A 12,615-nucleotide genomic window follows, 5' to 3' on the forward strand; every position below is an offset into this window, starting at 1 on the left:
CATGTGACATTATATTTTGAAAACCTCCCCTTGATGTTGAATCTTGTTCAAATGAAACATTTGAAAGGCCTTGACATATTCCAGGGTATCAAAGCACCATAATTTATTTAACTATCCTCCAGTTGTTCAACATTTAACCGTTCCCCATTTTTAAATTTTCTAATTATTCTTGGCTGTAAAACCCTGCCCAAGCTACTGAGTCTCTGCAGCACAGATTCCCAAGAGGAGACCGAATCTGGGTCACAGAGTGTGAACATTTTTAAAGCTCTTCATACACATGACCAAAATGCTTTCCAGAAGGACTGTGTCTTCACATCCCCACTTAGGTATAGGAGGATGCCTGTTCTATTGCATTCTTGCCAACATTATTACCACAAAAAAATGCTTTGCTGGTTAAATGGGCTAATATTGTTTTCACTTGTATTTTGTTGCCTATTGATGAGGTTCACGTATCTCATATCATATCATGTGTTTATGTCATTTGTAATTTTACATCTTGGAAAAGCTTCATCTACATTATCCATTTTTTTCTGTTAAATTTTCCCAATCCAGGGATTAACCCAAATTTTACTTATTTCATTAATTTATAAGCCAGTTCATATATCAATAGTAAGAGTAGTGTCTCCTCTGCAGAGTTGTTGAGTGTTTGTGGAACTAACTTGGGTTAGTGACTGCAAAGCCTGCAAAGTTTGTGTCCTCCCTGCTGCTTCTGTGCACGTGCTTGCCTCTACCGCCAGACGTGGCGTCCTGGAGGCCAGGGGCTGGGTGACCCGAGTTCAGGTTCCCCAGTGCCCTGTGCCCTGCACTGGGTCCTCAGTCAGTAATTTTTTAATGAATTAAGGGGATGTCCTGTTCAAGCAAGTACTGTTACATGAAAGCTGCTTTTTTTCTCTGGCTATGTGCACAAGGTCTGGGGTTTCCTAGGAATCAATAACCAAAGGTGACAAAAATAAGTATACAGTGTGGCCATCTCTCTCTAAGAGCACAGCTGCTCAAGTTACAGAATAAACTACCTCACTCATTATTGTCATTATTTGTTCTGAATTTTAAGGGAATCAAAATCACAATATGATACCACCTCACCCCCACTAGGATGGCTATAATAAAAAAGATAGACACAGCAAGTGCTGGGGAGGGCGTGGAGCATCATCAGCCATTGCTGGTAGAAATATCAAAGGTGCAACCCCTTTGGAAAACAGCTGGGCAGCTCCTCAAAATATGTAACGTAGAGTTTCCGTGTGACCCAGTGTCTTAGTCCATCCAGGCTGCTATAACAAAATAGCAATACCATAGCCTGAGTGGCTTAAACAACATTTATTTCTCGCATTCTGGAGCCTGGGAAATCCAGATTCAAGTCACCAGGGTCTGGTGAGAGCCCACTTCCTGGGTCATAGATGGTCATTTTCTCACTGTGTCCTCACGTGGTGGAAGGAGATTAGCAAACTCTATGAGGTCACTTTTATAAGGGTGCTAATCTGACTCATGAGTGTGCCACCCTCATGATCTAACCACTTTCCCAAAACCCCACCTCCTGAAACCATCACATTAGGTGTTCGCGTTTTAACATATGCATTTAGGAGAAGGGGACGTGGACATAACAGCCCATAACATGTAGCAATTCCAGTCCTAGGTATATGCCCAAGAGAACTGAAAACATATATAGAAACATGGATGTTCATAGCAGCATTATTCATAACAATCAAAAAGGAGACACTACTCAATTGCCTATAACTGATGAAAGAATAAACAAAAAGTGGCATACCTGTACTGTGGACTATTACTTGGCCATAGAAAGGAATGAAGTACTGATACATGCTAAACAGAGAAGAATCTTGAAAGTATTACGCTACGTGAAAACAGCTAGACACAGAAGGCTATTGCATGATACCATTTATATGAATATCTAGAACAGGCAAGTCCATCAAGACAGAAAATAAATTAGTGGTTGACAGGAGTTGGGGGCGGGGTGGAGGTAGAGGTGGGGAACAGGCAATGATTAATGGGTGTGGGATTTCTTTAAGGATGTTAATAACGTTCTGGAATTAGTGGTGAAGGCTGCACAACCTTGAGAATACATTAAAAGCTACTGAATGGTATACTCTAAAAGGATGAATTCTATGGCCAGAGCATCCCCAACCTCTGGGATCCAGTGTCTGATGATCTGAGGTGGAGCTGATGTAATAAGAAGAGAAATAAAGTGCACAATAAATGTAACGTGCTTATTAAATCATCCTGAAACCATTCCCTCAGCCTCCGGTTTGTGGAAAAATTGTCTTCCACAAAACCGGTCCCTGGCACCAAAAAGGTTGGAGACTGCTGTCGTGTGGTGTATGATCTCTATCAATGAAAAAAGAATTCAAGAAACCTCTATTGGGGTAAGAATTGGCCTTATAAGACAGGCGATGGGCCGTTCTCACTCACAGTGGCGAGTTCCTTGGATAGAGCTGGGTTAGAGGCAGCGGCTGTGAGTAGGTCCCTAATCAGCAGCGTGTTATGTGACCAGGATCTATAAAGAAGGCCTAAGGCACCTAGGAAGAGGGTGGAAGAAAGTTGAGTGTTCCTTTATTAAATAGAATCAAACAAAAGTGGACCTAAATTAAGTTGGGATAAATAACCGCTTAGTACAGTAGAACAGGACAAGCTCTGAACTCTGAGAATCTGATTGAGCTCTGCTGCTGTCTTGCTGTGTGGCCGAGGCTCCTGAATTAGTTCCTGCACTAGCAGGAGGAGGTGATGCCGCCCAACTCGCTTCTCTTAGAAGAATGCAGTGAGGATGCAATGAAATATGACCTGTGAAGGTGTTTTGAAGGTTGTAAATTGCTGCACCTAATCATTCTCAGATACATGTCCTATTTTAGTCTACTTTGTCTTTTCTAAATATGGATTAAGCGGATGCTAATTATTAATTTGTTTTTAGTAATAATAAAAGTGTATTAAGTAAACAGTATACTTTTAGAATCATACTGTAGATTGGTAATTTCCAGAGGCAGTAAGTAGCCCATATGATAGAAGTAGTAAGAAGAAGGGGGAATGTGGCCCATGATGAGACTTGTAGAATCTTAATATCAACACAAGAGTTTGGGCTTTGTATTATTGGTGGGATTTGATCAGGAAAGTGTCTTGATGTAAGGGGATATGATGATCTCTGACACAGGATAGTTGCAGAGAGGATTCCAGTCTGGGTAAGATTGACAAGCTCCAGGCAGCTATATCCTAGCTGGAATGGAGAGGAGAAAGAGGTGCCACCTGGGCAGAACCCCTAATAGGAATGAAGAGAGCAGAGAGCGGTGGTTTTGTTTGTCCAGAGCCACTGAGATGGACCAGCCACCCCCATGAAAGAGGACCTCATCACAAAAGCCCCCAGGCAGAGATAATGTGGCTTTGATGGCCAAAAAAAAAAAAAAAAAAGCATACAACAATCTTTATTTTTTGTAAAGGAAAATTTTTAAAGACACATCACTATGATGAAAAAAGTTAAAATATATATTATTTTTTTAAGTCATTTAGCCTCTAGTAATGCTTGGTACAGTATACAAGGAGCCCTGCTGATATGCCTTCTGAGTATATATATTTTAAGATTATCCTTCTTTGATTTATTTTATATAATAATGGGTTTCCACTGAGGTCCCCCAAGCTTCCCACCAGCACCATTCAGGAGAAATGAAATCTGGGCCAGACAGAAGGAACCCTTATCAGGCTTGTCAGCTCCTTTTATTGGGGAGTTATTTGGTTGCTAGTTTTGTGTGTTTGTAAACAGAAAAAGGACTAGAACAGAAAGGATTCTGCCTTTTAAATGTGGAGTCCCAGTCACATTTGCAGAGTGCTGTGGAGCTGGTCCTCAGTCCCTAGGGACTCTGAGATGCTCTTGCCCCTTGTGTCCAGGTGGGTGGATTTGAACAATCAGATCCCAGCTTTGGCTTGCACTGAAGTGAGGTGATTTCAGACCCTTATGTGAAGAGGAAGCACTGTCTGTCTGTGCGGGAGCCTCTGAGAGTGGGAGAGGATATGGAAGAGGGAGTGGAGTGGAGAGGGAGCTGGGCCACCCTTAGTGTGCTAGGGCTTGGCCAATTCTGGAGGGTGTTAGAGCTGGGGGAGGGCAGGTTGGAATAAACTTGAATTTCAGATAAATAATTTTTTAGTATAAGTATGTTCCCACTAGAGACTTCCCTGTAACTCAAATGGTAAAGAATCTGCCAGCAATGCAGGAGACCAGGGTTCTATCCCTGGGGTGGGAAGTTCCCTTGGAGAAGGGAATGGCAAGCCACTCCAGTATTATTGCCTGGAGAATCCCATGGACAGAGGGACCTGGCAAGCTATAGTCTGTGGGGTTGCAAAGAGTCGGACACGACTGAGCGACTAACACACGAGTTCCCACTATTGCACACGACATACTTATACTTTAAAAAACACCTGTTGTTTATCTGAAATTCAAATATAACTGGACATCTTGGCCCCTCACCTCAGTCACCTAATCTGGCTGCCTGGGGAATTCTGGTTCTTTATCTCGTACCACCCCCACCAGGTACACCCTGTGAACTACCAGCTGACCTGTCCAGAACAGAACCCATGCAGAATAGTAGATTATGAGGAGGTCCTCCTAGCTTATTTTCTTCTGTTCCAAACCAGTTCATTCCTCATTCCTCTTTGCCTCTCACCTTTCTCAGGACTGGCAAACAGCATGCCTATGGCAATGGGCCCATGGGGTCCTCTGAATACTCAAGAGCAAAGGGGCAGCAGGCATGGCAGTGCCCAAGGCAAGCTGCTGGGAGCCCTTTCAGGCTTCGCCACAGAGGCGCTGAACACACTAAGCAGTAACTTCACTGTGGCCAAATCAAACCTGCAGCCTGCAGACAGGAGAGATCGGGTTTCTGAAGTGCTGGGGAGTTAGGAATGCCAGTGGAGTTGTAAATATGCACAGGCACCTCCTCTGGGCTTCCCCTTGGAGACCAGAATTCCAAACATTCCCCTCTCCTGGGGTTTTTCCTGGTGTGGTCCTGGGACCTCCCAGACCCAAACCATCTGCAGGGCTGGTTTTAAAAGCAGATGCTGAGGCCAGTGTAAGGCCTGAGGTTTGTTGTATTCTCAGGTGTCCCTGTTACTCCACCTGCTATGATGTAGGTATCCCTTTACACACACACACACACACACACACGCCTCTTTCATGTGGTTGGACATGTCCTGTGAAGTGTGCACAGGGAAAAGCAACAAACCCTTAATTAGGCCTTGTTTACCTGTTGTTGTGACTGATACCTGTTACTATTTACTAGTTAAGTATTTTGCATAAGCATGTATGAAGGGGCTCAATATTTGATCATCATTGTTAGTAGAGAAGAAAACTGGTTAGCATTTGTTTGGACCCTCCTGTCGGAGAAGGCAATGGCACCCCACTCCAGTACTCTTGCCTGGAAAATCCCATGGGTGGAGGAGCCTGGTAGGCTGCCGTCTATGGGGTCACGAACAATCGGACACAACTGAGTGACTTCACTTTCACTTTTCACTTTCATGCATTGGAGAAGGAAATGGCAACCCACTCCAGTGTTCTTGCCTGGAGAATCCCAGGGATGGAGGAGTCTGGTGGGCTGCCATCTACGGGGTCGCACAGAGTCCCATGACGGAAGTGACGCAGCAGCAGCAGCAGCAGCCTAAGGTGTGAGATCATTTTTAAGCTACAAACTCCTTTCTGGAAGACTGTTTGCAGAATTCCATCAGCTTTTACTGAAGCTTTCTCTTCATTCATAACCTTTGCATGTGCACAGGGATCTTAGCATCTATTAAGACCTGCCGCACAGATTCTTGCCTTTTTGGTGGGTGTATGTGTGTTTGATATATTAATCTCTTAAGCGTTTTCACTCTCAGGTCCAGTTTGCCAAAATCACCCTTTCCAACAGGCCTTTCTGAAGACCTCTCTCACACCTAGCACTCTCTTCTGGCTCACCCCATTGTCTGTTTAGTGAATGGGAGAGAGGAACACTGAGGCAGGCTAAGCTTAGCTGAGCCATTTGGACCCTATTGGGTTACAACACATCGTTTTACCTGGATTTACACCCTCTGTTGCTATTGGCCTTCTGGCTGCAGGAAGAGTCAGATTACAGCAGGAGAGGCCAGGAGGATTAGTGCGGAGATACGCAGAGGCCAGCTGATAATTACTTCGAGGGTCATGTCTCAAAATAGACTCTGGTTCCTCTTTCTGGCCTCAGAGAGAGAGGAAAAGCTGCCCTTTCCCTGTCCAGCCGGCTCCTCATATTCTCTCTGCTAGTCCCTCCTGGACCTTTACTCTTGTTCTTTTTTTCCCCTGGTGGCTCAGTGGTAAAGAATCCAGCTGCTAATGCAGGAGACGTGGGTTCAATCCCTGGGCTGGAAAGATTCCCTGGAGAAAGAAATGGCAACCCACTCTAGTATTCATGCCTGGAAAATCCCATGGACACAGTAGCCAGGCGGGCTACAGTCCATGGTGTCTCAAAAGAGTCAGACACAGTTTAGCAACTAAACAATAACAACAATTTATATACAGTAGAATTTGGCTTCTCTGGCGTACACACACACACACACACACACACACACACTCAGTAGTGTCTGACTCTTTGCGACCCAGTAGGCTGTAGCCTGCCAGGCTTCTCTGTCCATGGGATTTCCTAGGCAAGAATACTGGAGTGGTTCCCCATTTCTTACTCAGGGGATCTTCCAGACCCAGGGTACAACATGTGTCTCTCGTGTCTCCTGCACTGTTAGGCAGATTACCACTGTGCCACCTGAGAAGCCCTCTCTGGTGTGTAATTCTTTGGATTTGACAAAGGTATATGGATAAGTAACCACCAACACAATCGTGGTATGTAACAGTCCCATCACCCCGAAAGATCTCTTCTTGCCGCCCCTTTTAGTCAAACTCTCCCCAACCCCTGGCAACCGCTGATCTGTTTTCAGTCCCTGAAGTTTTGCCTTTTCCAGAATGCCATATAAATGGAGTCATTTATGTATGTAGCCTTTTGAGTGTGGCTTCTTTCACTCAGCATAATTAACTTAAGACTCATCTATGTTATGTGTTATCATGAGATTGTTCCATTTGAACGTAACTTTGCATGTGATTTGGGCAGATACTAGGAGTGAGCTTGCTGGTCAAGTGTATGTATGAGATATGCCAGACTGTTTCCAAAATGGCTGTACCATTTTTCATCCGTACTAGCAAGGTATGAGAGTTCTAGCTGCTACACACTCTTACCAGTACCAGTGTTGGCAGTTCTTTCTTCTTTTCATTTTTTAAAAAATATTTATTTTTATTTATTACTTATTTCTGTGCAGTCTGTGCTCTGGGAAAAATGGGCAAAACAGGGCTTCATATAGTTAGATCTTTTTAGGAGAAGATTTTATGAGTCCCAATTCTTGCATCTTCTATACCTAGAGAAACACTGGAAAGTGAAAGTGAAGTCTCTCCGTTGTGTCTAACTCTTTGTGACTCCATCAACTGTAGCCTACGAGGTTCCTCCATCCATGGAATTTTCCAGGCAAGAGTACTGGTGTGGGTTGCTGCTTCCCAACCCAGGGATTGAACCTGGGTCTCCAGCATTGCAAGCAGACGATTTTACAATCTGAGCCACCGGGAAAGCTCAGAGAAACACTGACATAATTAATGGTGACATCTGCTTTGGCTATTAAGGATAATTTTACAATTAAAAGTCAAAATAGAGTAGCTATGGCTCAGACATCCAAGGAAATAACTAGGTGATACTATGGGTGTAATTTCAGACTAGACCTTGTATTGCTAAACACTTGAGTTTTCTGAGTTGTGTTAGGCTTGGATGCCACAAAACATTCTCAAAACAATGTCTGCTGACAGCTAGCAACTGCAACCTTACTTTTTATAAAACTAGGCAACCGGCTACCTGACCACAAGTCTCCCTGAAGTGCCTAGTCCAGAGCACAGTTTCAGGCCTGTGCTTCTGTAAGGAAATGAAATTTATTTTGTCAATTAAAATTCCAGTTGTCATTCCTCCAACTACTTCTAATTCTGTTACATCAAAATGGCAGACCAAGGGATTGAGATTTTAATCATACAGGACTCATATCTAGGACTTGGAACTCAGAAATACTTCCAATTCTGTGTCTATTCTCCAAACTGAGACAGTCTTATGCCACATTTTAACAGGAAGGTGTCAGAGTCATGTGCTTCCCTGGTGGCTCAGACGGTAAAGAATCCGCCTGCAATGCGGGAGACCTGAGTTTGATCCTGAGTTGAGAAGATCCCCTGGAGGAGGGCATGGCAGTCCACTCCAGTATTCTTGCCTGGAGAATCCCATGGACAGAGGAGCCTGGCAGGCTACAGTCCATGGGGTTGCAAAGAGTCAGACACGACTGAGCCACAAAGCGCACTATTTATTTGGCTACTTTTGGTCTTAGCTGTGGGACACGGGATCTTTGTTGCATCATGAGGGATCTTTCATTGAGATGTGCAGACTCTCTAGTTTGGGCACGTGGGCTCAGCAGTTATGGCATGTGGGCTTAGTTGCTCTGAGGCTTTTGAGATCTTAGTTCCCGACCAGGGATCAAACCCACGTCTCCTGCATTGCAAGACAAATTTTTAACCACTGGACCACCAGGGACGTCCCTATTTTCATTTTTTAAATTTAATTTTATTCTAACCATTTTAATAGTGTTTAGTAGTATCTCGTTTTTTGTAAGAAATTTGCATTTCCTTAATGGCTAATTATTTCCATCTTTCTCTGTTTGCCATCCTTATATCGTCTTGGTAAATTGTCCACTTAAATATTTTGCTCTTTTAAAAAGTGGTTTGAGGATTTTTTTATTTTTGATTTGACAGCTCTTTGTAAATTTTGGATTCAAGTCTTTTAATCAGATATGTGATCTACAAATAACTTTTTCCATTCTATAGCTTGTCTTTTCATTTTCTTAACAGTGTCTTTTGAAGGCAAATGTTCTTAATTTTGATGATGTCTAATTTATCAATTTATCTTTTCTTTTACGAATCATGTTTTGCTGTGGTATATAAGAAATTTTTGCCTAACCCAAGGTGTTTTCTTCTGGAAGTTTAATAGTTTTAGGTTTTACATTTAGGCCTATGAACCATTCTGAATAAATGTTTGTAATATTTTGTGAGATTTGAGTTAATCATATGGCTATTCCATTGTTCTAGCACCATTTGCTGCAAAAGATGATCCTCCTCCATTTAGTTGCCTTTGTATATTTGTCAAAAATATGTAACACCTTTATTTAGGCGTGATAGATGATCTGCAGGCATTTTTTCCCATTCTATGGGCTGTCTTTTCACTTTCCTAATGGTTCCTTTTGAAGCACAAGGCTTCTTAATTTTGATGAAGTGCAATTTGTCTTTTCTTCTTTTATCATTTGTGCTTTTGATGTAATGTCTAGGAAATCACTGCCTAATCCTAGGTCATTGAGAGGTATTCCTATGTTTTTTTCTCAGAATTTATAGCTATAGCTTTCATATTTAGGTCTTTGATCCATTTTGAGTTAATTTTGTATATGGTACGAGGTAAAGTCTCCTACCTCATATGGATAGCAAGTTTGCTGAAAAGACCATTCTTTTCCCATTGAATTGTCTTGGTATCCTAGTCAAAACTCAGCAAGTCATAAACATAAGGGTTTATTTCTGGACTCAATTCTGTTGCACTGACCTATATTTCTTTTGTTAAAACAGTGCTGCACCAGTTTAATTACGGTAGCTTTATAGGAAGTCTTGAACTTGAGTAGTATTTCTTCCACCTTGGTTCATCTTCTTCAGAATTACTTTGGCTAGTCTAGTTGCTCTCTCCAGGGATACTCTGTCTCATGTCTGCCAGCCTCACCAAGCATGCCCCTCTCCCCAAGACCAGGCTTCCCAGAGATCTCCACTTGCCCTGTGCTCTCCTCTACTCCTGTTTGCTTCGCATGATTCAGTTCCTGCTTCCTGCTGCTGGTTCTCTGTCGGTTGTGACCACTTATCTCCTCAACTGGACTGTAAGCTTCCATGTATCAGAAGTCTTCTTTGCTTGTAACAAACAGGTGGGATTTTTCTCTGGGATGTGTTTATATACAATGACAGTGGTAGGATTCTGGGGTGAATGGGGCTGGGGGTCGGGAGTTTTGACCATCAGCCGAGTTGCCCCCTCCCTGAAGGCTCCTCAGGGAGGCATCTGGGGGTGCCAGGAAGTGCTTGAGGGGAGCCCACAGTGTCTTTCAGCCAGAACATTAGAGTCTATCGTGCAGTTGAGGAGGAAGCAAGACAGAGATGGGAGAGGAAAAATCTCTTTGTGCATCGACTGGGGATGGACACGGTATGGGTCGTCTCCAGGGAAAGATGGCACTGCCTCCAGCATGGAGCCCACATGGCTGTGGGCCTGAGAGCCTGGGTGGAAGTCAGGGCCACCTCGGAGAGTGGGTGGGGTGGGGAAAGCCTTCAGGTAGAAGGCAGAGCAGCGCCAAGGACAGGACATCTACATCCAGAGAAAAAGAAGACCCTGGAAGAAGCATGTGGGAGCTGCTGCCGATCACTGCCTGGCATCTGAAGTCTCAAGGGGAGGCTCTTTGGGATCCAAATGGATAAGTGGACTGGAGACCAATTCAGGGCTCCCGGTGGGGATGGGGGTGGAACCACAGCAGAAGGCACAGGTCCAGCCTGGGCTCTGCTGCAGCAGTTGGGACTAAGAACTATGTGTTTGGAGGGAGTGGCTGAGGCCTAGAAAGCTGAGCCTGTGTGACTTCTGTCTGATATGGCCTGAGTCAGGGGCAGGACCAGAATCCCTGCACCCAGACTGCCCAGGAGCTGTACCTGCCAAGAGCAGTTTTGGCCAAACGGCACCTTTTGTTGTTCAGTCGCTCAGTTGTGTCAGACTCTTTGCAACCCCATGGACTGCAGCAAGCCAGGATTCCCTGTTCTTCAGGATCTCCTGGAGTTTGCTCAGACTCAAGTCCTTTGAGTCGGTGATGCCATCCAACCATCTCATCCTCTGTCGTCCCCGTTTCCTCCTGCCCTCAATCTTTCCCAGCATCAGGGTCTTTTCCAGTGAGTTGGCTCTTCGCATCAGGTGGCCAGAGTATTGGAGCTTCAGCTTAAGCATCAGTCCTTCCAGTGAATATTATGGGTCAATTTCCTTTAGGATTGACTGGTTGGATCTCCTTGCTGTCCAAGGGACCAGATCTGGAATGTGCTCTGTCAACTAGCTTTTGTGGGTTGTGTTGTGTTTTCCCTCATTTTTTCAGTGAGTATTGCTTTCAAAAGAACTTCAGCTTTGTCCCTGTGACCTGATGACAGTGGTGTCTCTCTGCACACATCTCTGTCAGCACAGAGATGGGCATCCATGTGGAGTGGGGGTGAAGGAGGGTGTCCACCAACTGGTGTGTTGGGGGGAGGGTCATCGGGAGGCCCTGGTGCTGGTGTAGAGAAGGAGATGAGACCTGTGTGGACACTGATCCCTGCTGGCTGGGGACCTCATCCTCCCCTCCATCCCCAGAGGACTTCACACAGTGCTGTGCATCAGCAGCTATTTGCTTCTTGGAGCTGATCCCTGGGGAATAGCCGGCTAAGGCTTCTCCGTGAGAGAGCACTCCTTTGTCCTGTGTGGACCCTGTCACTCTTTCAAACGATGAAGTCCTATCCCTCTCAAGGAAACTTCCTTGCAGTGGCCTTGCCACCCCAACACCCACAGCTCTGACACAGCATCCCCAGGACACCTAACCTTGTCGCCTTTGGTACTATGGACATAGCCAGGATAATCATTCTGTGACTCAGCATCGTTAGGGCCATATTCTGTCGCAGGCCAGCCAAGCTCTGGGCTCTGAGGACATCAGGAAGCCTGACTGATTGCACTTGGCTGCTCCCAGTAGTTGGCTGTGGGTGGGAGCCCTTGGCATCTGTTTGCTGGCAACTAGGTGTGTGTTTGCTACAGTGGGACCTGGGGGCTCCGAGCCCTGGGAGTGGGAGGGTCGTGGTTGGGGCTCCAGTGCCTGCTCCAGGACTCAGCTCTTGTCCTCATCTCTTCCTCTGCAGCTCGTCTCCAACGTCCTCATTTTCTCCTGCACCAACATTGTGGGTGTGTGCACCCACTACCCGGCTGAGGTCTCGCAGAGGCAGGCCTTCCAGGAGACCCGGGAGTGCATCCAGGCACGGCTCCACTCACAGCGGGAGAACCAGCAGCAGGTGGGTGAGGCCCTCCTGCCCCGCGCAGCTGCCCAGCTGCTGCCTGCCCGCCAGCGATGCTCAGGGCAGCTGTCCAGCCCCTCCTGGGTGGGGGCCCAGGCCGTGGGGGATGTTTCCTCTGGAGGGTGCCCAGCATTCTTGGCTCTGTGGGAATGCTCTCAAGAAGCTTTGGAGAATGAGCTCTGGGCTCAAGCTTTGGGCTGAGAGTGCCTGCTCAGCCTCCCTGTGGTTCGCACTCAAACTGAGCACCCAGGCCCTGGGAGGCAGGAAGCGGCCCTCCCTCCTGACCCCAGGGCTGATGAACTGGATGATGAGAGCATCAGCATTCCCTCCTGGGATGAAGGTGCTCCCGGGGAGGGGGAGGGGGAAGGAGAGAAGCCCAAGCTGTCAGCCCCATGATGCCCTCACGAGGCACTTCCCATGTGCTGAGTTCTGGGGTCTGGTTAGTTCGAGAAAGGAAGACGGCC

The 12,615-nt window shown here is 45.8% G+C and overlaps 1 protein-coding gene across 1 annotated transcript in view; it reads left to right on the top strand.

Moving 5' to 3' along the window:
• ADCY5 (adenylate cyclase 5) overlaps window positions 1-12,615 on the top strand; it is a 158,784-nt gene that overhangs the window by 79,180 nt on the left and 66,989 nt on the right. The window contains exon 2 of the mRNA XM_086402834.1: window positions 11,999-12,148. Within this exon, the coding sequence (XP_086258960.1) occupies window positions 11,999-12,148 (150 nt within the window). The remainder of the gene's footprint in view (window positions 1-11,998; window positions 12,149-12,615) is intronic.

The sequence above is a fragment of the Bos grunniens genome, chromosome 1 (assembly GCF_055505025.1).
Source record: "Bos grunniens cultivar Pamir isolate PY7600 chromosome 1, Bosgru_T2T1.0, whole genome shotgun sequence".
In the NCBI taxonomy this organism is placed as follows: Eukaryota; Metazoa; Chordata; class Mammalia; order Artiodactyla; family Bovidae; genus Bos; species Bos grunniens.